Raw genomic sequence first — 27355 nt, 5'->3', positions numbered from 1 at the left:
TTCTGAGTGCTTACGATGTGCCAGGCACTGAGCTAAAGGTTTACGTCGTCACCTTTTGTTCTTATTTTTAAAAAAATATATTTTTATTGATTTCAGAGAGGAAGAGAGGAGAGACAGAGAAACATCAATGATGAGAATCATTGATCGACTGCCTCCTGCATGCCCCTTTCCCTTACCCTCCCTCCTTCCCCAATGGGGGTTGATCCTGTGCCCTGACCGGGAATAGAACTCTGATCACGCTGGTCAGGCCGTTATTTTTTAAATAATACACACAGCCCAGCCAGCAAGTTGCAAGTCTCTGCAAGCCCACGCAGAGTGGTGAGGAATGGCCATCCTACTCCTCCTCCGGGGGACCCTGCTTTAGTGGGCGGGCGGGCGGGCAGGGAAGGGGGCGGGGCGCAGGTGGGGCGGGCAGGGGGCGGGCCGGGGCGGGGCGAGGCGGCGCGGTTCCGGGATCCGGGTCCCGGCTGCCCCGCCGCCGCCGGGCGCGCCGAGCGCTGGCAGCCGCTGGTGGGCGCATGTGGGGGCGCTCGGCGTGGCGGCGCTGCCCACGGGGGCTAAGGCGCCGCCGGGAGGCGCTGCTGGTGCTGCTGGCGTTGCTGGCGCTGGTCGGGCTGGGCTCGGTGCTGAGAGCGCAACGTGGGGCCAGGACGGCCGAGCCGAGACCCTCGCGCACCCCGCGCTCCGGCCGGCGCGACCCGGTCCTGCCGCGGCCACCGGTGCCGGAGGACGCTTTGGGCGCGCGGGGCGAGGCGGTGCGGCTGCAGCTGGAGGGCGAGGAACTGCGGCTGCAGGAGGAGAGCGTGCGGCTGCATCAGATCAACATCTACCTTAGCGACCGCATCTCGCTGCACCGCCGCCTGCCGGAGCGCTGGAACCCGCTGTGAGTCCGCAGGTGGCCGGAGGAGCCTTGCCCGCCGAGTCCGGGCGCCTCAGTTTCCGCATCTGTGGAGTGGCCTGGTGGCCGTGGGGTCTCAACATACCTGGGGGTTGCGCGTCTTACTGAGTCTTTCTCGGGACTTGGCCGTGGAAGGGTTCACATGGGGGGAAGGGCGCAAGAAAGTTTTAAAAAATGAGCACAGAAAAAATGTCAGAAATTGAGGAATCTGTTCCTATGTGGTCTCTTGGCTCTCTCCCTCTTCAAAAGGTCTGTCATTTGGTCCAGAAAAGTGGGGGTTGGGGCTAAGCCGACAGGTTTAAGATAAGACCCCCACTGGGTGCCCTTCCTGGGCCCCACAGCACCCTCAGTCCAGCTCTGCCGGCATCTTCCTGCCTTTGCAAAGCCAAGGACTCCTGGGGTTCAAGACAGGCCCCATTTAGTTATGCGTGCGCCTGGCCATGAAGGATTCCAGCCACGTCAGAGGCTGCAATCCACCTTCCCTCTCACCTGAGCATTAGGAGGAGGAAGGCAGGTAGGAGTGGCTGGTGGGAAGGGCGCCTTCTGGCAGTGGTCTAGCCCACTTCACTCCTGTGGGTGGTGCAGGCCCAGAGCCTGTGTGGTCAAAGGCCCAATTCCTACTGGAGCTGCTGGCTGGGCGCTTGGTGCCCACTGCCCAGGTTTCCAGAAGGGAACACGCTGGCAGGAGGACAGCCCTTCTGGCCTTCTCTCTCTTTTCCTCAGTTGGTGGGAATCTTCCAGTTCCCTGCTTGATCCCCTCCTTAAAGACTGAGGAAAAGAGAGCTCATAGTTGGGCAGCCTGCTGTGTGTATCAGGCACCTGCTACCCCTCCCTGATCCTTGTCTTTCCTAATTTACAGGCGTGGAAATAGGCCCAGAGAGGATAGGTGACAACTAGAAAGTGGTGGAACTTGGGGGGACGTGACCCTCTTGGTTCCCTTGGCACTGATTTCCGGATTTAAGGGACCTGCTCTGTGGATCCTTGGCCGGAGAGAGAATGAATGTCTGCGCGAGGTGGTCCTACAAAGTTTGGATGGACTTGCACCTCCCTATTTTTGGGGATCTGTTCATGTCTAGCCTCCTGCTTTTGCCTGAGGCATTTTCCCTGTTAATCTTTTTGAGAAGTTTGTTGGGACTGGTAGTAGTTCCCCCCACTTCATCCAAATGGCTGAATGCATGTTCATCTCTTTGAAACCCAAGGGTGCTCACTGAGTGACAGTCTAGGGCAGTGGTCAGCAAACTGCGGCTCGTGAGCCACATGCAGCTCTTTGGCCCCTTGAGTGTGGCTCTTCCATAAGATACCACGTGCGGGCGCACACGTACAGTGCGATTGAAACTTTGTGGCCCGTGCGCAGAAGTCGGTATTTTGTGGAAGAGCCACACTCAAGGGGCCAAAGAGCCGCATGTGGCTTGCGAGCCGCAGTTTGCCGACCACTGGTAGGGGAAGCTTTCTAGGGTTCAAACCCAGCCCATGTGAGATAAAATTCTCACTCTTTTGTTCATCAGCTCTGTGATCTTAAGCAAGCTATCTAGCTTCTCTGAGCCTGTTTCCTTATCTGCAAAATAGGGAATGAGTAGCCCTGGCGGGTGTGCACAGTGGGTAGAGTGTTGGCCTGAGAACCAAAGGGTCATGGGTTCAGTTCCTGGTCAAAGGCATGTACCTGGGTTGCAGGTTCATCCCCAGCCCCCTCATGCAGGAAGCAATCTCTCTCTCTCTCTCTCTCTCTCTCTCTCTCTCTCTCTCTCTCTCCCTCCCTCTTCTTCTCCCTCTCCCTCTATCCCTCTCCCTCCCTCTCTCCCCTTCCTTCCCCCACCCTCCCTTCCACTCTCTCTGAAAATCCTTGGGTGAGGATTAACAACAACAACAAAAAAATGGGGAATGAGTAAAAAGACCCAACCTAGGCAGTAATAAAGCACCTAACACCTGGGAACACACTGTGCACTCAATTCTTGTTAGTTTTCCTCTCTTCCCTGTTGCTAACAATTTACTCAGGAGGCCCCTTCTAAGAGTCATCTAGGGATTGGTGATAAAGTTTTTCTTTTCTGGATTCCTACTTCCTTTATTGTCCCAGTTGTGAAATCGCTTTGGGACACTGTGGGTGACCTATGGGCTATGGTATCCTGTCTCCATGGTGACGCAGCTGCCCTGTGTCCTATCAGGATTTGCTTATAGATCCTGCTGTGGCATTGACCCTGGGAAGTTAATCCAAACCCAGCATGATAAGGAGTCTGAATACCTCCAGCCTTTAATTCCTGCTGCAAGGCCTGTTGGGTTATTCTTGCCTAGCTGGAGAGAAAGGTATGCTTATCTCTGTTGGCTCAGCCCCCCCAGGCCTTGACGTATAACTTTGGTATGGCCAATAGTGTCAGGGCCTTTCTTGGTGACTCACTTTTATAGTTCATACAGGGGTGAGAACTTAATCAGGCTCTTTAGATTTAGCCTGAGGAATGGCAGATTATGAGTTCACAGTCTGCATGGGAGAGATGGTCCCTTGGGAATCTAATTAATAAGCAGAGGGATTGTTAAGAAGCTTGAATGTTACAGGAGGGAAGACCCTGAGGCAGCATCCAGCCTCAACTAAGAGAAGAAGCCAAGTTAACACTCAGATCTGGGGAGAGCTGATCTAGAACCTAAATGGGGTTTTTTTGTTGTTAATCCTCACCTGAGGATGTTTTTCCATTGATTTTTAGAGAGAGTGGAAGTAGAGAGGAAGGGAGGGAGGGGAGAGAGAGAGAGAGAGAAACATTGATGTGAGAGACACATCTATTGGTTGCCTCCCACACGCTCCGGGACCTAGGCCAAGGTTCAAACCTGACACCCAGGTATGTGCCCTTCCTTGGCCAGGAATAGAACCCGTGACACTTTGGTACATGAGCCTATGCTCTAACCCTTGAGCCACACCAGCCATGGTTAGAACTCAGATCTTTTATTCTCTCCTCCCTTTTGGGTGGAGTCAATTATCTGTTTTAATTATAAAAACAATAGATGTTCAAAAAATAAAATCACCTATAAACTTACCATCCTGGGGAGAACCACTGTTAACATTTTGCTGTCATCCTAGATTTTTCCAGGTATGGAAATAGATTTTGAAAATATACATATGGGCCCTGGCCAGTTGCTCAGTGGTTAGAGCATTATCCTGTGGACTGCAGGGGTCGGGTTCAAATTCCTTCAGGTTTGATTCCAGACTGATAGAAAAACTTAGGAGTGTTGGTTCTAACTCCTTAAAACAGTGGTTCTCAACCTGTGGGTCGAGACCCCTTTGGGGGTCGAACGACCCTTTCACAGGGGTCGCCTAAGACCATCGGAAAACACATAATATAATTACATATTGTTTTTGTGATTAATCACTATGCTTTAATTATGTTCAATTTGTAACAATGAAAATGCATCCTGCATATCAGATATTTACATGATGATTCATAACAGTAGCAAAATTACGGTTATGAAGTAGCAACGAAAATAATTTTATGGTTGGGGGTCACCACAACATGAGGAGCTGTATTAAAGGGTCGCGGCATTAGGAAGGTTGAGAACCACTGCCTTAAAACTTGTTCTAGACCCCAGCTCGTCTGAGTCTAATACTTTACATGCCAGTGGATTAGAGCACAGCTTTATTTTTGTCCGTTATAGCACCGAATCAAGGAGGAAGAGGTGGAGGATGACAAGCAATCCTTGCATGGTGATATAGTTTAGGGTTTGCAAAACCCTTCAAGAACTCCCATATCATTTGAGCATAGCGTGGAGAAGGAACTTTCACTCTGAGATGGCAGCCGGCCAAAGTGGGAAGCCAGATAGCTGGGTTTGTGGCCTTTGGAGACTTGAAAAGATTGATTTCAGAGACCATCCCCAGAACAATTAAATATAATTTTCTGTGGGTAGAGCCTAAGGCTAGGCTAAGGCTGATGTCAACTAGTGTTGAAAGCTACTGGCTGAGGGCCTAAAGATTTCTCACTCAGAAGATTAAGGGTGGGTGCTTTGGAGGGTGTGGGAGAGTACCAGAAGTAGACAAAGTGGGGATTAAAAACAGACCAAGTGCAGTTGAAACTAGTGCTGACATCACAGTCATTGGAAGGTGTGTCACAAGTGAGTGATTGCTAACAATTTTGCACTCCCAATATTTGCCGAAAGTGTTCGCTTTCCTAGGTCAGAGAAGCCTTGAGATCATCACTAGAATGTCATCCTCATTTGTGTTCTGACTCATTTAGCCACAGAGAAAAGTTGAGTGACAGTGCATTTTCATGGGCACTTGGACGAAGATGCCACACATAAGAACATCGAGCGTCCTCTGCTATAGCAGAGGAGTTTGAACCACTGGTTAGGAAAGTGTCTAAATAATATGCAGCTATTTGCATTTTTTAAATGCTTGCTCTGGTTTCAGCCTTATCAATACTGTAATTGCTGATGTTACTAAGTTTAGGGATCAGGATTTGGGTGCTGGGATGACAGTCTCAAAACAGCTCAAATTAGGTAATTTAGCAAAAGTGTTTGTGTCTTGCAGGGGTTGGCAGGAGGGAGTTGGTTAGAATTTCACTTTTTGCAGGGAGGTAGCCTGCTTGTCTATTTTGATAACATTATCTTTGGAAAAACATCACACATAGTGTGGAGATTAGACTGATGCTTCTTTTGCTTCTCCAACAAGGCTGTAAACTGTGAGGTATTTTATTCTTATTAGATTCATCATGTGGCCGTCAGAGTGGCACCTTTTCTTTGAATCAGTTCTTTAAGTTTAGAACGTGTTTAGTTTTGTTAGTATTTCCATGATACCTTTTCCCACTCACGCTGTGTAATTATGTTTGAAGTGTGTCTCTAGCATATTGAATTTTGTGTGTGTTTGTTTTAAAATCCAGACTGACAGTTTTTGACTTTAACTAGATAGTCATGTTCATTTATATTTATTGTGCTTATTAATACTTTAGGATTTAATTATTCTGTCTTATTTTATGCTTTCTTTTTGTTATACTTTTTCTCTCTTAGGGTTCTTGGGTTGAAAGTGACTGAAAACCCAATGGAAACGGACTTAAATGTAAAAGAAAATATATTGACTTCTATAGTAGAAAAGTCTGGGATGAGAACTGGGTTCAAATTATTTTGGGCCCTGGATTCAGGGATTCAATGGATATCATCAGAAAATGTTGACTGGTCAGGCCTGGGGCATTTGACCTTACCAGAGGACTGTGTGTATGTAAATATACGTGTGAGTGTGCGTGTATGTGTGTGTGTGTGTGTATGTGTGTGTGTGTGTGTGTGTGTGTGTGTGTGTAACCACACAGACCGAGAGTCCAGGAGGCATAGTTTCTAAAAGGGAAATCACTGCAGTACTGTGAAGAAAGGAGGAAGGAATCTGGGCAGATAAAACACACTAGTGGACATTATGACCTCCCTGGCCTGTTCTACAAAGAATAGGAATTTTCAATGTGATAACCTGAAAACAAAGATAAAAGCTCAGGAGGCGTTTACCGCACCCATTTCATTCGTCTCCATACACTACATAGACATGTATTGTGTTTGTAGAGATTAGAGTAGTCCCACCCAATGTGGAGGTTAAATGGAATAATGCATGTGAAGTGCTTATGCTGCCTATCATGTAGTAAGCACCTAAAACACGCTACTACCATTACCAGGTACAATGCAAGGCATGCTGGATACCCAGAGGAAAAGACAGTTCAGCCACTGCCCTCACAAAGCACATGGTTATACCAGAAAGTTAAGGAAAGGATGGCTTATGTGAGTCAGCAGTGAATTTGGTTCTGAGTTTCCTTTTTAAAATTATTTATTTGCTTGTTTGTTTATTTTTAATTATTTTAGGGAGAGAGGGAGGGAGAGGGATAGGGAGATAGAAACATCAATGAGAAACATCAATTGGCTGCCTCTTGCACGCCCTGCACTGGGGATCGAGCCTGAAACTTGGGGTTGTGCCCTGACCAGGAATCAGACGGGTGACATCGGGTTCCTGGGTCAATGCTCAACCACTGAGCCACACCGGCTGGGCTGCTTTGAGCTTCCTTTTGTTCCCTAGGCAAAAATGGAACCCTGGGTAACTCAGAGATGTTCTCATCTAATTGAAGGATGCTCAGCTTTTTATCAGCCAGGCAAAGGGGAAAGTATTTTTTGTGAAAACATTCCAGAAGGGCACATTGAGCCAGTCACAAAGGAGAGTGCCTCTAAGGCAGCAGTTCTCAACCTGTGGGTCGCGACACCTTTGGTGGTTAAACTACCCTTTCACAGGGGTCGCCTAAGACCATCCTGCATATCAGATATTTACATTACGATTCATAACTGTAGCAACATTACAGTTATGAAGTAGCATCAAAATAATTTTATGGTTGGGTCACAACATGAGGAACTGTATTTAAAGGGCCAGAAGGTTGAGAACCACTGCTCTAAGGGATGTTTTAAAGAAAGGAGAAACTACCAGGCCCAGAAAAAAAAGAGAGGCCAGAATATTAAGTTATTGTTCATTGAAGGCATTTGCTATGGGGAGCTAAAGAAATATGATCCAGCTTTTAAATAATAATCTTTTTTGTGATTATAAGAATGATGCATATTCATTATGGAACAATTTTAGAATGCAGGAAAACATAAAAATTAAATAATCAGAAATAATCTACTGCTCAGAGATAACCATTGTTAACATTATGGCATATTTCTTTCTGCTTATTGCTTATGTGTGAGCATGTGCATACATACATTATTGTGTATCGAACTGGCATTATGCTGTGTAGATTTATACTCTGTTTTTTTATTAACAATAGAATGTCATTGTCTTTTATTGTGAAATATCCTCTGAAGATGTGGTTTTGGGTGGCCATGTAGCATTTCTTCATGCAGCCATGCTACGTTCTATTTAACCATTTCTTGTTGGACATTGAAATTGTCAATAGACTTTTGCTATTATAAATAATGTTGCAAAGAAAAATTTTTACCACAAGCCTCCTTTAGGATATTTCTGATTATTGTCTTAGATGAGAAGTTCTTAGATATAGTAATATGACATCAAAGAGAAGAGGAACATTTTAAGGCTCTGAGTGTGTGTTGCCAAAGTGGTATGCAGCGTTCTTGTGACTTAAGGGGACTCAAATAGAGAACCCACCCAGAGACAGTTGAGAAAAGAGGCTTTGGGTTGTCACAGACCAATGGAAACACGAAAACAAAAACTCTGAGGAGGGGCTGACATCCTGTCCCAACTCTATTCGGTCCAGCAGAGCTTTTTCTGTCCTCCTGCTTATTATTATGAGAAGAAATAAATTTTAATCCAGAACAGTAGGAATATGATGTTAGACTAAAGGACAGTTCTTTAAATTGTATCAACTTGATTTTCGAAAACCTCACTCTCTCCCTTCCTCTCCCTAAAATTAATAAAAACATATCCTTGGGTCAGGATTAAATAAAAAAAATAAATTAAAAAAAGCAGGCACATCCCATGCTGGAAAGTTTATACTGGCTGTAGTGGGAGAGCTCAGTCTCTCGCTCCATACACCTCTCCATAGGCTAAGAGCAGCTCCATCCTCACTGCATGGCGGCTGGCCTTCCTCAGAATAGATGGTCCATGGAAGGGAACAATATGAAAATCTCACTGTCCCATGACCTGGTCTTGACCTATGTCCCCTTCACCCCATCCCCAGCACCCGCCTGGCCAGGTACACACACAGTCAACAGTCGGTTCTCCATTCCTGAAGTTGTGTTGTATTTGCAGGTGCAAAGAAAAGAAATACGATTATGATCAATTGCCCACGACATCTATTATCATCGCATTTTATAATGAAGCCTGGTCAACTCTCCTTCGGACAGTTTACAGTGTCCTCGAGACGTCCCCAGACATCCTGCTAGAAGAAGTTATCCTGGTAGATGACTACAGTGATAGAGGTAAGCCCCCGACATGGGCTCTTTGTGGGGCCTAGCTTTCCATGGCAGTGCCTGGGAGGTGAGAGTGCGATAAGGCCTGGTAAGGACAGGCCTCCTGCATCCCCCTGTGTCCGGCTCCTGCTCTTAGGGAGCTCAGAGCCTGGAGGAGGTACACAGATGTAATGACTGAGGGTGCTACCACATGGTGCTCCAGGAAACATGGGAAAGCGGCTCACTGTGCTGGGTGCTCAGGATGGGTGGTTGACCTTACTGGTAGCCTCAAAGGTTGAATAGTTTGTGGACAGCAAAGGAGGAGGGAGGGTGTTTCAAGTGGAGGGCATAGGTGTGGAAAGGCTGGAGGTACAGCTCCGTGTGGATTGTGTAGGACCTGCCAGTGGTTCAGGAAGGGTGGAGGGCCAGCTGCTTGGGGAGAAGTAGGGAGAGGCAGGGAGAAGAGGTGGAGAAGGGTGCAGCGAGAACACAAGGCCAAGGAGCTGGAACTTTGTTTTAAGGGCAGGGAGAGCCAAGGCAGGGTTTTAAGCAGGAGAGCTGTTGGGGAGAATCCCTCTGGGCTGGACTGTGGAGAATGGTGTACAGAGGAGCTGGGTCAGGAGGCCAGGGGGCTGTAGGGGTGGCCCAGGTGAGAAATGGAGGCTTAGAGTCAGGTGGTGGCAGAGGAAAGGGAGGGGGGTGGGACTAGGGGGGCTCGAGTGGTGGCATCCACAGGGCCGGAGACTGGCTGAGGTGCAAGGAGGAACCATGGGGTTCTGGCATGGGTCCCCGGGTGAATGGTGGTGCCATCTTAGAGCTGGACAAGCCACCCAGGACAGGAGGAACGGGTCTGGGAGAGGAAAGGGGTGTCTGGTTTTGGATGTGTTGAGTTTGAGATCAAAAGGGGCAGCCCAGACGAAAGAACTGAAGCCAGGGAGAGGTGTTCCATGGACAGGGTGGTCAGCGTCCCTGCAGGCCTGACCAGTGACCTAGGATCCGGCAATTCACATGCAGCCCAGGGCTGGTCCTTCATTATTCAGTGAACAGTTTTTGAGTTTCTGCGGTGTGCTGGGTGCTGTTCTAGGCACTGAGGATCCCTGGGCAGCAAGACAAGTCCCTGCTCACTTGTCTTTCTCTGAGCCTGTTTCTCTTGGGTGAATGGATTTATCCACACCTGCCTCAGGGTTGTGGTGAGGAGTAAATGAGATCAGGGATCAATGCACATGTACAGGACAGACCTTCATGTAGCAGCAGCACAGAGGAGGCACTCATCTCCATTTCCTTTTGTTCCTTCTCCCTGTCTGTGTGGACACTGTTCCGGCTCATACTGCATGGGCTTGAATCCACTCCAACACTTCGCAGCCGTGCAGCCTTGAGCAAGGAGCTTAACCAGCTTCAACCTTGGCTTCAGCCCCTGTTTTAAAATATATTAATGTAATTCATTAACATAGATAAAATAAAATAATAATATTTCCTACCTTGTAGGGCTGTCGCAAGGGTTAAATGAGATAAAGCAAGGTACCAGTGCCTGGTATAGTGTTAGCACTTGTTAAATGATAACTTCTGTTTTTATGCAATACTAAACTAGAAAGTGCCGAAAATATTTCAGCGATGTCTTTATTCAGAAGCAAATAGCAGATTTAAAATGTTCTCTTTAGGGCACTCACTAGGATTGATGGGATTCTGTGGCAGGCAGGAGCACAGTCCAAACCCCTTCCAGCGAAGCTCAGTTCTCTCATAAACGTGCTGCAGGGCCACAGCTTCCCTTTCCCATCCTGATAACCTGTAAAGCAGGTGAGATGCTCACTCAACCCATAATGGAGGTGAGAGTCCTGCCTGCCTCCTCCCGCCCTACCTGCACGGTCAGTCTGAGCTCCAAGAGGCTGACACCCCTTGAGGGTGTGGGAAGACAGTTCAGCAGACAGAAGATTGAAGCTGACCAAATCCACAATGAGTGCAGGAGGCCACAGGTGCACTTTTTGGGGTATTCACTGGGCACCTTCATAAGTTACCTTTGTGTGGGAAGTCATCTGCCTTGCGCCTACCATCAACTTACTTGCAGTTATATTTGGATTGAAAAAAAACAACTGATGAGTGTTACCTTTTTTTTTTTTTAGTGGCAAGAATATTTAGGGAAATATTTTCACAAACTATGAAGCAACCTAGAACATTTTATAAAAATTTCCCCTTTCTTGATAATTGAAGACTTTGAGACAAAGCCCATTTGATATAGAGAAATTCTCTCATTTTCATTTTGCCCCAGGGGTGCCCACCAGCCTCCACCTGACCACTGAGGGGTGTGAGTGGGGACCTCCAGCCCTAGATCCTATGAATGGAGTCGGGAGTCTGGGGTCAGCACTAGCTGTGGGCACATCCTTTCAACTTTTAAGGACTCATTTCCTCTTTAGCAAAAGAGGATGTTCTCCTGACAAGTTGTAGATTTCTTTAATAAAGATCAGAAGGTGCACAAGAAAGCTCTGGGAGGCAGTGTGAAGCCTGTGGACTCAAGGAGGCAGAGTCTGTGGGTTTAAATCATGGGTCCTCAGCTCACGTGCTCTGTGACCCTGACCGTGACAAGTTCCTTAGCCTCTCTGGCCTTAGTGTTCTCATCTATAAAATGGGAGTAATAGTGGTACCTACCTTGTAGGATTGTTGTGAGAATCATGTAAATCACTTAGCAATGAGCACAGTTGGCCCTCTCAGGCTAGCTGCCATTGTTATGACTACTATTACTGTGTCAACTGAAATATGCTACTGAGAAAATTTACATTAACAGAACTATCATAACATCATATAATAAAATGTGCATTAATATAACTATAATAATATAGCTATAATAACAAAATTTATATTAAAACTAGAGGCCCGATGCATGAAATTTGTGCAAGAGTAGGTCTTCCTTCCCCCGGCTGCTGGCACCAGCTTCCCTCTGGCTCCTGGGATCCGGGCTTCCCTCGCAGCCCTGGCTTCGTCCAAAAGGACTTCTGGTCTAATTAGCATGTTATGCTTTTATTAGTATAGATTATTCCATATAAATTAAAAATGTATAGCATATTGCATAAATAATTAACATAAATTAACAAATTTATATTAACACAATTTTTCAGAAAAATTGTGGTCAGATGGTTCTTGAGCTTTTTATTTTTAAATGTTCATAAGTCAAGGTGTAATGTATTTTGGGGGTAACAGTTTTATTGAGATATATCTGGATACATGTCACCCATTTTAGGCATTTGGTGGTTCTGGAATTCCTCCCCCCCAGCCTCCCCTGGCCTTTGGGGTGCTTTCAGCCTTGGTTCTGGGTGAGGTGAGCATGTTCCAGGTGGCAGAGCAAAGGAGGCTTATGTCCGTTTAGTTTTCTTTTGGGGACAGGGTGGCCCTGGAAGGACCTGGCTTGGGATGTGTGTCCCTCATTGTCCCACTTGCCGCCCTAGAGCACCTGAAGGAACGCCTGGAAAATGAGCTGTCAAAGCTGCCCAAGGTGCGCCTGATCCGCGCCAACAAGAGGGAGGGCCTGGTGCGAGCCCGGCTGCTGGGGGCTTCCGCAGCAAAGGGCCAAGTGCTGACCTTCCTGGACTGCCACTGTGAGTGCCACGAGGGGTGGCTGGAGCCACTGCTGCAGAGGTACGTGAGCCGTCCACGTGGGGAGGGTCCCAATACTACACAGAAGCAAAAACACTGATCACCACATGTGAGCGGTCACGGGGCGCCTGGGTTCAGTGGCTCCTTGGACAAGTCCTCTGTCACTGGACAGTGTCTCTCAGATGGTCCTAACCAGGAACATAGCCCATTCTTCCCATGGGCTTTTGGAAATAGATGTTCTCGGTTGCCATGTCCAGCGGGTAGTGCTTCTGGCATTTTGTGAGCTGGGAACCGGGGATGCCAAACATCTGCAGTGTGTGCAGCCTGCACAGCAAAGGATGGTTCTGCCCAGATGCCAGGACTGAGTGCCTCTGTGGGCACTCTGCTACTCGGCCTGCACGTTCCATAACCATGACTCAGAGTCCACTCCAGTGCTGACGCCCCAGTTTTCTCTTTCTTGTAAAATTTAGGCTAGCCATCGTTCCAACCAGCTTGGTCACAAGTCACAAGTTCTTGGGGTCTTTGCTAGAGGCTGTGCAGCATCTTTGAACCTGCCCAGCAGGTCTGCCTTGTCCCTCTCACCCCTTTTAATAATGCCCTCAATTTATTTAAAGAATTGGGCATTGGTAGTACGCACTCTGCAATTTCCTGAATTTGGTGAACTCAGAAGCTTGATTCTTTGTCTCACATAATCCATCCTGAACAGTGCGATTTTCCCCAAACTTGTAATTCTTACCTCAGTGTCATTCATAATGTCATTCATTTCTGGTGTTATTCTAAAAACCCTTATAGCTCAAGTTTGGTGGATCTCTGTTTCTTCTCACCATTGTTTTGTGTGACTCTACTGATTTTTAGGTATCAGATTCCAGATAAAAGACCCCAAAATGTAACCCAGAGAAATCCAGTGTTCACACATGGTCCAGTCTCAGCTCATCTTTCCTCATGTGCTATCAAATGCAAAAAAACACAGTCTAGCAGCAAGCCAAAGGATGGTTGGGCTTATAATAATGATTGTGGAGGAACTAGCTAAAGCATACACACAGGCTGATGCCTGCAACAGAAAATCATAGTGTTTCCCACTGTGTGTAATGTTTCACAATAATAAAAACGAAAAGAAAAGAATAGCAGTTGTTCTAGGTTCTCTGCCAGCCATCTCACAGACATCCCCATGTTAACCCTATGTGTATATACAGGGTGGGCAAAAACAACTTTACTGTTGTGAGTACGTGAGACACAGAGGTTACTCTTGTATTATTATTTATTAATTATTGTATCATTTTCCATACAAACAACAGTAAACCTACTTTGTCCACTCACATTGGGCCCTGAGAGGTGATATGACTCAGCTAATGTTCACACAGTGAGTAGGATTAGAATTTATATTCTAACTCCAAAGCTGGCCCTTTGGTCTGGGGGCATCTCTGCACAGGGAGATTATTATTTCTTGACATTTAAAAAAAATATATATATATTTTAAAATATATTTATTTATTTCAGAGAGGAAGGGAGAGGGAGAGAGAGATAGAAACATCAGTGATGAGAATCATTGATTGGCTGCCTCCTGCAAGCCCCCTACTGGGGATCAAGCCTGCAACCCAGGCATGTGCCCTGACCGGGAATCGAACTGTGACCTCCTGGTTCATAGGTCGACGCTCAACCACTGAGCCAAGCTTAATGTTTTATGATTAATTGTGATTAAATGAAGGAACCTTTTGCAGTCTTGAGAAATTGAAAATCTGCTTTCTCTTTAAAAAAATTACCTTTGATTTTTTACACATCTTGACTTTCGTAGAGGGAGTCATGGTTAGTGGGAATATCCATAGATAGAATCAGAACATTAAAGCTGTGGGATGTTTCATATTAAGGTCAGAATCCTTGCTCCCCGCTTTTCCCCTAAAAAGCCCCCAACGTGGTCACCTGCCTGACATGGCTGCAGACACCTGGAATGAGAGAAGCAGGTCTTTCTCACATGGGTGCTCCTCCTTCCGAGTAGAAGGGTGAGGGGAGTTCATTCCCAGATTTCCTAATGGTCCTTCTGTACCCATCCACATGGAGAAACGGGGTGTCCTGGGTGTTTGCAGGATCCAGGAAGAGGAGTCGGCAGTGGTGTGCCCTGTGATTGATGTGATCGACTGGAACACCTTCGAGTACCTGGGGAACTCGGGAGAACCCCAGATCGGCGGTTTCGACTGGAGGCTGGTGTTCACGTGGCACGTGGTTCCTGAGAGGGAGAGGATGCGGATGCGGTCCCCTGTCGATGTCATCAGGTCAGGGGCGACTTCTTTGAGCGAGCCTCATTGCATCTGGCTAACATGTCAGTGAAGGCCCTTGGGAGGGATGGTTAGCTGTTGGGCCCCCCCACCGTAGTTTACACATTTATCAGGCACAGAGTTATGTACTTGCCTGTGGAGATGTCTGTGTGATTCCCCAGGGCTGGGACTGTGGGGTGTGGCTGTGCTCTCAGGCCTAGCTTAGAGCTGGGCAGAGCCTGAGCTCAGGGTACTCTTTAGAGATGCATGACTGGACTGAAGGGCTTGTGGTGGGAAAGGAGTTCAAGTAGCAGTGGTTTCCTGCCGCTTGCATGGCAATATGGACCTCATATGCTTCTAGGTCTCCAACAATGGCTGGTGGGCTGTTTGCTGTGAGTAAGAAATATTTTGAATATCTGGGGTCTTATGATACAGGAATGGAAGTTTGGGGCGGAGAAAACCTCGAATTCTCCTTTAGGGTAAGTATTCAAGTCTTCTCTCTGGACTCATTCTTAACCTGTTTTTTTTTTCTCTCTCTCTCTTTGAAAATGATGGGATTTTATGAGGTCCTGGTACACTTTCCCTCCACATTGGTAATTTATCCAGAAAGTCTGAAAGATGATAATGGCACATGCTTGCCTTCTTGTTTAAATTTTAAAAAATATCTACTTTTAAATAGATTTGGGGTAGGAAAGGGCCTTGCAGGTCACCTAGTTCTTTGTTCTCACTACAGCAGGAAGAGCTGGAGCCCAGAGAGGGGAAGTGACTTGCTCAGGAGTGAGTGGCAGAGACTAGACTAAAACTTGGTCCCTGCCTCCTGAGTCCATGTTTTGGAGACTTGATTTGCTTAACTGTTTATGAAGCGGCCTCTTTATTTAGCACAGCAACTTTCAAACCTGGACACATACAGAATTGGTGGGAAAACTCATTAAAAAGGCAGATTTACAGGCACCGTCTCCAGAAAGTCAGGCTTGATGGGTTTACTGTTGGGACCAGAAATGTGCCTTTTGTAATAAGCCCATCTGCCGATTCTGCTATCCACGACTCACAGATGAGGCCCCTTGGAGAAGTCCTAAGCTTTTCAGTGGGTTTTCCAGTTAACTAACCTTGCATTTTAAGCATCAAAACCTTATGTTAATGTAAGCTTTTCAATAGAAAATTTAAATAATATTTTATATGGTTTCCTGCTTAAAAAGAGTTACCTAACGAAGAAGAATTTGGCCTTCCACTGAGGACTCACCTCCCCCCCCCCCCGCCAATCATTGGTCATACCTCCTATGGACAGTGGGGTGTCCATGGCGATTTGCCCAGCATGAAATGGCCCCCGATGACAGTTGAGTTGTAGAGTGGCTTTTAATGGTCTTTCTGCCTTTTCCCTAGGTGTCAGGCTGCTCTGCCTGCCTCTAGAAGCTCTTCCTTTCCCCCTCCCAAACCTCTCTTCTTACTTGCTGCTTTCCTATCTTCTGTGGCTAGCAGATCAGGTAATCAGCCTGCATTTTACATCCTGAGTGAATGGGTTCCCAGCGAGGTCAGCGATGGGTCCTGTCACGCATCAAGTGCATGAGATTTAGTGCATGGACGTGGGGTCTTGGTTCCAGGGCTTGTTTGTCTCGGGGCTGCTTTCGTACTCTGCCTGCATTCTGTGTTCTGAGGGTGCTGTGGAAGTGGCCTCCTGCCTGTGGAGGGTGAGAGTGTGGCAGTGTTCATCATGACTTCTGTGCTCGGCCTCCTGGCATTATGGACCAGCACCTCATCCCCTGCTCACCTACCGCGGCCTCTCCTCTGCTCTGTGTGCAGATCTGGCAGTGCGGTGGGACCCTGGAGACACACCCGTGTTCTCACGTGGGCCACGTTTTCCCCAAGCAAGCTCCCTACTCCCGCAAGAAGGCCCTGGCCAACAGTGTCCGTGCAGCTGAAGTGTGGATGGATGAATTCAAAGAGCTCTACTACCATCGCAATCCCCACGCCCGCTTGGTGAGTTCCTGCCCCCTGCACTCCGCCTCGCCTCATCTGAACAAAACCAGCTCATCTGGCCTCTGTACCATAGTGGACCATGTCCCAGAAATAGAAAATAAATTGGGTGCTCATGTTACAGTATGGGACAATTTTATTCCTTCACTTATAATTTACAGTTGATTCTCGTTACTTGCAATAATTATGTTCTATAGTCACCATACACACTGAATTTGGGAACACTGAGTCATCACCCTTGGGGGAAATACAGGATTAGGTTCATGGAAGCCTCCAGCAGGTTGACATTTTTGTCAACCGGTCAATACATAACCATGCTTTTATGTGTGTTTCATTTTATTTAATATATTGTTGGTTCATTACATGGGACTCATAGCCAATAGTACTGTCACTTATGCATGCAAAAAGGTTATTAAGCACACAAAATTTCCCCGTCAGGCACCTCACAGCCTGCTTACACTGAGGAGCATTCCACGGCACTTCAGCACTACGCTCAGGGGCCATTTCCAATGGTGAACTCCCCAGCGCAAAGCACAGAAATCTGAAAGATGTGACATTGAATGGAGCATGAAAAGGGCGCTTGTTTACAGTGTGAGAGCCTAGAACATGCACATTGGGCGACTCACAATTTTCCCTGCCCTGTGTATGTCCTCAAATGACAGAAGCCGGAGAACACTAGTTGATCTTAGGGCTACAAGCAAATTTTAGCAGATAGGTCCACTGCCCTTGCACAGGCCAGCTCTGCACACCCCAGGACAGGGGCCCACTGACGCTCATTCCCATAATTAAGAGGGCTGCTTGGCTAGACAAGAAGGTCTGCTCCAAGACCTCTTTCCTGGCCACTTGAAAATCTCTTCTGATTCCTCACAGCAACCCTTCAGGCTGGCTCTGAATTTTTCATTTTATAGAAATGAGGAGCCCTAGCTGGTTTGGCTCAATGGATGGAGCGTTGGCCTGCGGACTGAAGGGTCCCGGGTTCGATTCCGGCCAAGGGCATATGCCTGGGTTGTGGGCTTGATCCCCAGTGGGGGATGTGCAGGAGGCAGCCGATCAATGATTCTCTCTCATCATTGATGTTTCTATCTCTCTCACCCTCTCCCTTCCTCTCTGAAATCAATAAAAATAAAAATAAAATAAAATAAAATAAAAAGAAATGAGGAGAAAACTGAAACTCAGAGAGAGCTTGAGTTAAGGAACTTGCCCCAGGCCTCAGAGCTGATGCAGGAAGAATTGGGCCTGGGGTGTGCACACTCTAGTGGACCTCTCTGTGCTCTGCAGAGCCCTGAGCTCCCTGGACTTCTCTCTGCCTCTAGGTTCCAGGCTCATTGCTTCCTCCATCTTGCCCAAGGGACAGAAACATCGATTAGTTTCCTCCGATTTTCCTCTGATTTGCACCCAGACCAGGGCTGGTATTGAGCCTGCAACCGAAGTATGCACCCCTAACCAGGAATCAGACCCGCTACCCTTTGGTCCATGGCCGATGCTCTAATTACTGAGCCAAACTGTCCAGGGCAGAAAGTTCTTAATCAGTGGTTTTGTCCAGAACACTAAACTTCCACTAGTATTTATTATTGTAGCATTCTGCTTTTGTCATCATCTATATATATAAAAGCCAAGCGACTAGAACACTGGAACGACTGGTCGCTGTGACGCATACTGCGGTGGCCAACTGGCCTGATTGGGGCCCCAATTGCCCTCCCCCCCCCCAACCTCCTGCATCCCCTCCCCCACGGCCTGGCCCCAAATGGCCTGGCCCCAATCGGCCCCCATTGGGCGGGTGGGTGGACCCTACCCATGCACGAATTTTTGCACTGGGTCTTTAGTAAGTATATATTTAAACTTCAATACACTGAGCACATAAGGTTTTCATTCATGATTACAGCTAGAATACTTACCTGTGTTTGAAAGTGAATGTCAGATATGAGTAGTAAATTGGAATGTCATTGTATATGATCGTTGCTGACATTTTGCTGGTCTGCGATCACACGTTCATCATTGATTTGCTGGCCCAGGGGTCCAATGCAGCCCCAGGGCTTGGCTTCCTCATCGCACCAGCAGGTGCTTTGTGTCCTTCCCTGTGCACCTGGTTGCACCTCCCTGTCGCAAGAGCACCTGGGAATGTAGTTGTGTGACAGTCTCTCCTGCTGGTGTGCTCCACTATGTCTGAGGCTGTTTTTGGTACTCTGTGCCCTGCACAGGGCCCGGCACACATTAGGTGCTCAATAAAAGCTTAGTGAATGAGTGGGCCACAGTGGAGAGCAGGGCTTTGACAGGAAGTGCCGTCACCTTCAGCGGCTCACTGTTTTGTTCTTTTCTCAGGAGCCCTTTGGGGACGTGACAGAGAGGAAGCAGCTTCGCGCCAAGCTTCAGTGTAAGGACTTCAAGTGGTTCCTGGAGACCGTGTATCCAGAACTGCACGTGCCTGAGGACAGGCCTGGCTTCTTCGGGATGGTGAGCGAGGCGGCCCGTGCTGGGCAGGGAGTTCTGGCCCCCAGGTCTGATCAACAAACCCTGGGCCAGAAAGGCCCCTTTGTGGGGACCGCGGCCAAACTCCTCTCCCTTTTCATCCACTGTTCTTCCTTCTTCCTCTGAGTGTTTGGGACTCAGGTCCAGACTGTCAGTCCTGGGGGCCATCTCGAAATTGATGAGTATAAACTTCCCATTTTATTGATGAGGAAACTGAGGCTCATTTGGTGTTTCCATGTGGGAGTCTTTACCAGCACCTTGTAACATTATTTCAAATCTCAGTGGCCAGATCAGTTAATTACCAACTCGGGGATCCATAAAGGCAGTGGTGGGGAGAGGAGAGTCACTTCTCTTATTCCTTTTTTTTTTAAATATATTTTATTGATTTTTTACAGAGAGGAAGGGAAAGAGATAGAAAGTTAGAAACATTGATGAGAGAGAAACATCGATCAGCTGCCTCCTGCACATCTCCCACTGGGGATGTGCCCACAACCCAGGTACATGCCCTTGACCGGAATCGAACCCGGGACCTCCCAGTCCGCAGGCCGACGCTCTATCCACTGAGCCAAACCGGTTTCGGCACTTCTCTTATTTCAAGAAACCTAAAAGAAATGTTCCTGGGGTGAGGCCAGCTAAAATGTCTGGTGCCTTTGGCTTTTGCTAGGAATGCACTGAGTTAGCAAGGAAGGTCTCCTGGCCGTGTTGATCAGAAGTGCTGGTGTTCCCCTGAAAGTCTTTGATAAACACCAAGCAGGATATTCATGCATTAAATTCAGTTTCCTTATGAATTTATACCAGAGAGATGGTATCATGAACCCTGTCCGCGAGATTCTTGAATTACCAACATTTTGCCTTTCTTGCTTTCCCTCTCCTCTGCTCCACTCTCCCATATTTTTCTTTTTTCAAGGAAACCCCAGACATTGTGTCATTTTACTCCTGTACACTTCAGCATGAATCTTAGTAAAACGTGGACATCATCCTACAAAACCGCAGACCGTTGTCACCCCTAACCAAATGAACAACAATTTCTTGGTGTCATTTAACATCCATCCCTTATCCAGATTCCCCCAGATTTTCAAATTTCTCTTGGAGTATTTGGCAAGTTCCCTTTGGGATCCAAACAAGGCCTACACATTGCATATGGTCGCCACATCTTCTAAAGTCTCTCTAATTTAAGGCAGGCCTTCTTCTTCTTCTTCTTCCTTCTTCCTTCTTCCTTTTTCCTTCCTCCTCCTTCTTCCTTCTTTCTTCTTCTTTTTTTTTTTCTCTTTTGCTACAGCATTAGTTGCCCTAGAGAGTGTCTCACCCTTGGGATTGTCTGATTGTTTCTTTATGGTGACTTTTAAATTGTGCCTCTCCCCCATACTCTTTTTAAAATATATATATATTTTATTGATTTTTTACAGAGAGGAAGGGAGAGGGATAGAGAGTTAGAAACATCGATGAGAGAGAAACATCAATCAGCTGCCTCCTGCATACACCCCACTGGGGATGTGCCCACACCCAAGGTACACGCCCTTGATCGGAATCGAACCTGGGACCTTTCAGTCTGCAGGCCGTCGCTCTATCCACTGAGCCAAACTGGTCAGGGCCCCCATATTCTTTACAATGGAAGTGAGGTCTAAAAGTGTGACTGGAGTTGGAGAAATCTCTCTGGCAAGGACCCTTCACAGGTGTGCTGTGCACTCCTATCGCGTCATAGAGGGAGCGTGCACTGTGTGGTCCTCCTGCTGGTGGTGGTGAGATTGATCATAGGTTCACGGAGAGTCACGGGGACTTGTCCTGTTCCCGGCTCCTTCACACGCAAAGCGATCTCAAGAACGCAGAAGGCTGTGCTTTCCGAGCTACTGGGCTGTGGAATCCTTCCCTCTATATGGCTGAGTCTTGTCATCAGAACAGACTAGTCAAGAGTAGACAAGGGCCAGGGCAGCAGTGGGTTCAGGGGTTCTTTGAACTCTTCAGGAAGGAATGGGGAAAGTACTTGAGTTTTCCCCCAGAGGCTCCTGGAAGGGAGGAGAGAACATGGAACCTATCATGGGGTTTTTTTTTGCTCTTAGAGCGATTAAAGGGTTTTAGAGCCAAGAGATACGTCAGAGGTGACATTAGATAAGACACTGCTGAGTGATAGAGAGAGCACTGGACTTGGAGTCAGAGGTCCTGGATTCAAGACTCAGGTTTCTCCACTTACTTGTTGGGGTACCTTGGGCAACTTTGGCTCTTTGAATTATGCTGTTTCTAGAGTCTAGAATGGCGGCCTTGTGATCTGGGGAGTGCCGAGTCTGTCCATTGGGGTGTCCTTTGCTGATGCGTAATAACAGGAGCTCCTTGGTATATTGGTGAGGTGCCGATCCAGCTATGTTTGGACTAGTGCAGCAATAAGGCTGCATTAAAGAGACATGAGGAGTATGGGCTTTCAGGTCATAAAAAGTTAATCTCACTGATCCTCAGGTTTATCACCTCAAAATGGGGTTCTGATCCCCACCTATGGTATAGGGTGGGAAAGCATGTTTAAAGTGAGAAATGTAAGGGGCTCTTACCATTGAGTCCAGTTCTTGAGGCAGGTGCTTCTCCCACTCTGTTGACCCTCCCTCGGAGCCTTGGGTGGAATCGGTTGTGTATAAGTCTGGACCGAAAAGCCTCCTGTGCGTTTTGTTTAGCTGCAGAACAAAGGACTGAAAGATTACTGCTTTGACTATAACCCTCCCAGCGAACACGACCTCACGGGACACCAGGTCCTCCTGTACCTCTGCCACGGGATGGGCCAGAACCAGGTACGTGCTGTTCTCTGTGGCCTGTTAGTCTCCTGCGGGGGCAGCGCAGTGGGAGGCGCGGTGCTCAAGGGGTCCTCGGTGTGAGCCTCTGAAGGGGAAAACGAGGGGAAATTATGTGCTTTTTAAAAATTACGTGTTCGCTATTTTTTTCATTATAAAAGTAATATATACTCACTACAGAGCATCTGGGAAGTATAAAAAGTAGAAGTGAACAGAGAATGACAGGACGCAGAGCAGCCACCACAATGATTAAGACATATTTACTTCCCCTCTTTTTGTATGTGTTTTACATGGTGGTTTTCATATGTCTATATGTTTTCCCTCTGCACTTCCATGATCTTGGTCATATGTGTGTTATTAGACATCCTTTGAGAAGACCATTCCTACGGCCTCTGACAGGTCTTTGTGTGGCTATATTACTGTCTACTAACGGATTCCCTGCCTCCCTGATTTTTGCTATTATAGATGATCTTGCCACTAACATCTTTGGTCAGAAAAAAAAAAAAAAAGGAAGGAAAAAACCCCAGCAGGTCTGCATTTTGGATGACTTCCTTATCATTAGTTGTTAAACAGAATTGCAGGTTTGATGCCGAGCGCCACCCTGCAAAGCAGTGTCCAGGGCAGTCACCTCAGCTGGGCACCAGGGCAGACCTGAGTTAAGTGCTGTCCTTCAGGCCGGGCAGGGAGCACCTCTGGAGGGTCTAAGGACCAGGACAGGACCCCGGCCCAGGAAAGCAGATGGACCCTCCAGGCCGGGGCCAGCAGAGGAGGCAGGAGAGCCACGAAGCGTTGGTTCCAGACCTCAAAGCCCGCTGTCCTCAGAGTTGGCAGACACTGGAGACGAAGGGGTGGGGTTCAGGTTTTCTTCCAACCTGGAGGTCCTGCAATTCCTTATGACTGTCAAGCCCCCTTATGGTCAGCAGTAAACTTTCATAACTCAGCCAACTTAAGTTACTCAGGTTCTCCAGCACTTTTTAGAACAGTGCTCAAAGGTGGGCCTCCGACTGGCACCAGCAGCGTCCCCCGAGAGCTTAGAAATGCAAACTCTCAGACCCACCCTGTCTCTCTGGAATCCCAGCCGCTTGTTTTAACCAGCTTTCTGGGAGATCTCTTTGAGAGGCAATGCCCCACGTGCCTTCAGGATAGCCACCTGTGTCCGAATCTCCCAGAAGGGCGGGGTGGTGCAGGGCAGGCAGGAGGCTGAGTTGCTGAGTTGTTAAAAATGTCAAAATGCAGCTTCCTAGGCCCCCCTCACACGGAAGGGCCCTCAGTCCCTCTTGGGGATGGGCCTACAGCCTCGCACGCGGCTCTTTCCCGGGCACTCTAGAGGAGGAAGCCATCGCTCTGGAAGAACCAAGCCTTCCCACTGGCAGTCACATTGTCGGCTTGCGCACAGCACTTGATAGCTTCCAAGGCACCGTTGCACTCATTGTATCTCCAAGGGAGGGGGACGAGAGGACTGAAGCAAAGGAGAGGAAATGGCTAGTCCAGGCGGCGGAGCCCCAAGTGCTGGCACTGGGACGCATCCATTGTCTTTCCTGCTGTTCCCCACCTGCATGGGGACCAGTCCCGCACTCGCTATCTAACAAGCAAGGGGACATGAGAAAGGCCCCTCCTTTCACACTTGCTGAGCCCCACACCACGTGCTGAAATGCTGGGGGGACTCACAGGAGGCTGACTGATCAGACAGGCTAGTGTCAGCGGGCGAAGGGAGAGCGAGGGACCCCGACTCCCACGCTCTCGTGACCCCTGTTTCTCATCCAGCAATTCCCCTTTCCACGTCAGAGGGTAACTGACACCTGTTGGCTGCTCCATTTTTAGTTTTTCGAGCACACGTCCCAAAATGAAATTCGCTATAACACCCACCAGCCAGAGGCCTGCATCGCTGTGGAGGCAGGAACAGATATTCTCATCATGCACCTCTGCCAGGACACGGCCCCCCCAGAGAACCAGAAGTTCATCCTGCAGGAGGTGAGTGAGCGGTCGCATTCCTTCCTCTGTGGGCTGCGGAGGGGAGCATGGAGGCACAGGGATGCCGCCATGTATAGGAGAAGGTCGCAGTGACCCTGAGTCCCTGGCCTCACTGCTGGATCCCAGGGTCCAGTGTCAGCCGCTTTCCCTTTCCCCTCACTGACAACTCCTCTCAGTCCCCTTCCCCACCCCCCCCTCCCCCACCCCACCTTCCACCTTGAGCTGCAGCCGCAGAAATGGGAAGAGGACCTGCCGCAGATGGATTAGAAGGAAATGGGGTCTAAACAAGTGAAACAGATCACCAAAGTGTAAGGATGGGAGGTTAGATGGAGGTGTAAGTCACTCCACTTCTCCAAGCCTCCCTTTCCCGGCTTTAAAGTGTGGGCAGTCATAGTTCCTCGTCTTAATTCTAGCGAGGATTAGATGTATGGCTAGGAATATTTGGAAACTAGGAAGCTCTTTCAAGATTAGTCATTACTGTCAGTAGAATAACCAAGAAGAGATCTCTCTGAGGGAGTTGGCTCTCCATCAGAATAGTCGTTGAGTTGGAATTGGGTGTTATTTCAAGCATGAAGGGCCCTAGCTCCACTACGTTCGCGGTCAGCCCGTGATGCGACTCATAAATCAGTCATATCCTTTGACTCACAAAGAGGGCACTTGAGGGAATAAAACCAAAGAAAATAATTCAGAAGAAGAATTAGTTCCCTTCATCTCCGTGGGAAGCTGTCATTCCCAGACTGGCCCCAGGGATGGAAAGGGTCATCTAGACTGCTTATAAATAGGATAATTCCAAGTAGGATTAGAAGTTGGAGTACTTTTTCCTGCAGAAAATGTCATGATTAGCAATGTAATTTGCAGGCTCCGTGGAAAAGCCAGGCACCATAGTGTTGTCTACCTGATATAAAAAAATGAGGGGAATATTTCTGCAAACCCCCAGTCGATGACCCTCTGCAATGCCCTCCCCCTTCTCTTCTTTCTTTCACTGGAAGCCATTGTAAGCCCTCAGAGAACAGTAATGCAAGATAGAGGCTACAAAATTGGTTTGAAATGTTATCTTAAATTTCTTTTTTTGAAATTAAAAACATTTAAAAAATTATTTCAGCGAGAGGAAGAGAGGGATAGAAACATCAATGAGTAGAGAGAATCATTGATTGGCTGCCTCTTGCACACTCCACACTGGGGATCAAGCCCACAACCCGGGCATATGCCCTGTCCAGGAATGGAACCGTGATCTCCTGGTTCATGGGTCAACGCTCAACCACTGAGCAACACCAGCCGGACTATCTTAAAGTTCAGTGACCATTTAAGGAAAAGTCTATTCAGAAGGGTGGGAGGAGGGGTGCTTTACTTAATTCCAGGCATATCTCAGAGATATTGCGGGTTCTGTTCCAGACTACTGCAATAAAGCAAGTATTGCAATAATGCGAGTCATGTTAACTTTTTTGGTTTCCCGGTACATAAAAAAGTTATATTTACACTGTACTGTAGTCTCTTAAGTGTGTAATAATAGCGTATGTTTAAAAAACAATAATTAAAAATACTTCATTGCTAAAAGATGCTAACTATCTTCTGAGCCTTCAAAGTCATAATAATTTTGCTGGTGGAGGGTCTTACCTTCAGTTTGTAAAAAAAAAAAAAGCATTATCTGCAAAGTGCAATTCAAGGATGTGTAATAAAATGAGGTAGCCCTGTGTTTACTTTCACATTATTCTAAAGGCAATTTATGACCACTTTAAAAGGTTCTCGTGGTTAATATTTTTGAGATTCCTTTGCATCTAATTTTATTACCAAGGCTTCTCTTGCCCTGGAACAGGTTATGTCACTGTTCTGCCTGTTGGTCGCCAGGCCATGATTAAGTTCCTTGGGGATGTACCCTTTACAATAGAAAGGGGGGTTAGGGGGAGGAAAACTCCAGGACCTGGGGAGAGATTTGCTGAGTTAACTCAGCAACAGTTTGGAAAAAGAAGAGGGAGGCATTAAAGAGGATCATCGTCTTTGGGAGTTTGGGAATTGACACAGTCTGTGGAACCCGCTTCCTCTCTGCTGACTTGCTCCCCTCCCTCAGCTGATCTGTAGCTGAGCTGGGACTAAAGCCAAGTTTCCTGACTCTCCATTTAAATACATAAGAGAAAGAGATCTCCAGGGATGGAATTAGTTGACCTAAGTGGAAGAGATTCATAAAGAGTCTTTCTTTGGTCCTGATTTCCCTGAAGGAAAAGAAAAATTGTCCAGCTGAGATATAGGATCTGGCAGGTCCCAAGAGCAGCCAGCAGGTGGCACCATTGGCCCTGGCAGCTGAGTCTGGGACCCCGTGCACTGCTCCTGTGAAAGGCTAGCATGACACATGCTGTACCTACCTGGCCCTCTCTCTGCACAGACGGGCCTGGATTGCCTTCCCACATGCAGACACTTAATGCTCAATAGATTTTTCTTTTCTTTTTTTTTTTTTTTAAATATATTTACTTATTGATTTCAGAGAGGAAGGAAGAGGGAGAGAGAGATAGAAACATCAATGATGAGAGAGAATCATTGATCGGCTGCCTCCCGCACGCCCCCACTGGGGATCGAGCCCGCAACCCAGGCATGTGCCCTTGGCTGAAATCGAACCCGGGACCCTTCAGTCCGCAGGCCAACGCTCTATCCACTGAGCCAAACCAGCCAGGGCAATAGATTTTTCTTAAATGATCAAAGTTGCCCTGAGCACAACACATTTTAAGGAAAAAGGTACTTTCTGAGAAAGGCTTATAATTCTCTTGAACGTCCATTGTCTATGATCTTTTGTAGGATGGTTCTTTATTTCACATACAGTCCAAGAAATGTGTTCAGGCTGAGAAGAAGGCACTCAGCAACAGTTTCGTACCAGTCTTACGAGACTGCACCAACTCGGAACATCAGAAATGGTTCTTTAAAGAACGCATGTCATAAAGTGTCGCTGCACCACGGAGACCACATGGGAGAGGGGGCCCTGGACTAGCCCAGAAGACTTCGCCTCGTGCAGTGACAGGCCCACCCAAAACTTGGCTGCTCTTTTTTTATAAGGAAACCACTGTGCAATTTGTGAAAGCGATGTGGTAAGAATGTGAATAAGCTTTGTACTGTTTTTTAAAAACTTTAAAATTGTTCCCAAATACCTGATTTTCAAAGGGTAATCATAAAATGTTAATTCTTGGTAGTCAGAGAATTAAAAGCCTTCAAATATTTTTCTATCAAGATCGGTTGTGCCTTTTTATTCCCTTGGCAAAAAAAGTAAATGTTTTACTCTGGTATTTACAAGGATTTCCAGGTATGAAGATGTGTGCACGTGTTGAAGGTTAGACTCATGTAATGTACTTTGCATAAACTGATAATACTTCAGATGTTGGTTTCGATTTTTCTCACTGTGGACAGATGGACAATGGGAACATTCTGCTGATTCCTTCAGGGCATTGAGATAACCTAGATTTATTTAATAAAGAATGCTACTTGGTTATGTATTGTTACCATAGACAAACCTCCAGTTAAAATTTATGTTAGCCAAAGAAGACTAACCAAAGCTGAAATCTCAAAGGAATAACTTGATATCCTGGGCTAATAAAAACTTCCACCACACGGGGTGGACTTGCAACAATGCA

The 27355-nt window shown here is 47.3% G+C and overlaps 1 protein-coding gene across 1 annotated transcript; it reads left to right on the top strand.

Annotated features, from left to right (window-relative positions):
• Positions 1-490: 490 nt before the first annotated feature.
• GALNT12 (polypeptide N-acetylgalactosaminyltransferase 12) lies at positions 491-27355 on the top strand. Its single transcript, XM_070431090.1, has 10 exons — positions 491-883; positions 8595-8764; positions 12169-12358; positions 14398-14583; positions 14927-15044; positions 16363-16539; positions 18856-18987; positions 21660-21773; positions 23595-23744; positions 26529-27355. The coding sequence occupies exons 1-10, from the start codon at positions 519-521 to the stop codon at positions 26667-26669; spliced, it is 1743 nt and encodes a 580-aa protein (XP_070287191.1). The 5' UTR covers positions 491-518; the 3' UTR covers positions 26670-27355.

This window comes from Myotis yumanensis, unplaced genomic scaffold, assembly GCF_028538775.1.
Source record: "Myotis yumanensis isolate MYYU_CA2020_CCGP unplaced genomic scaffold, mMyoYum1.0.hap1 SCAF_12, whole genome shotgun sequence".
In the NCBI taxonomy this organism is placed as follows: domain Eukaryota; kingdom Metazoa; phylum Chordata; class Mammalia; order Chiroptera; family Vespertilionidae; genus Myotis; species Myotis yumanensis.
The sequence above is the reverse complement of the archived record's forward strand: the minus strand, read 5'-3'. Positions and strand labels throughout refer to the sequence as shown.

Bases quoted from the DNA above. Each gene is read 5' to 3' on its own strand.
- GALNT12 (XM_070431090.1), top strand. From the start codon at position 519: ATGTGGGGGCGCTCGGCGTGGCGGCGCTGCCCACGGGGGCTAAGGCGC. The intron at 21,774-23,594 runs GTACGTGCTGTT...CTCCATTTTTAG, and splicing joins ACGGGATGGGCCAGAACCAG to TTTTTCGAGCACACGTCCCA. The intron at 23,745-26,528 runs GTGAGTGAGCGG...GATCTTTTGTAG, and splicing joins AGAAGTTCATCCTGCAGGAG to GATGGTTCTTTATTTCACAT.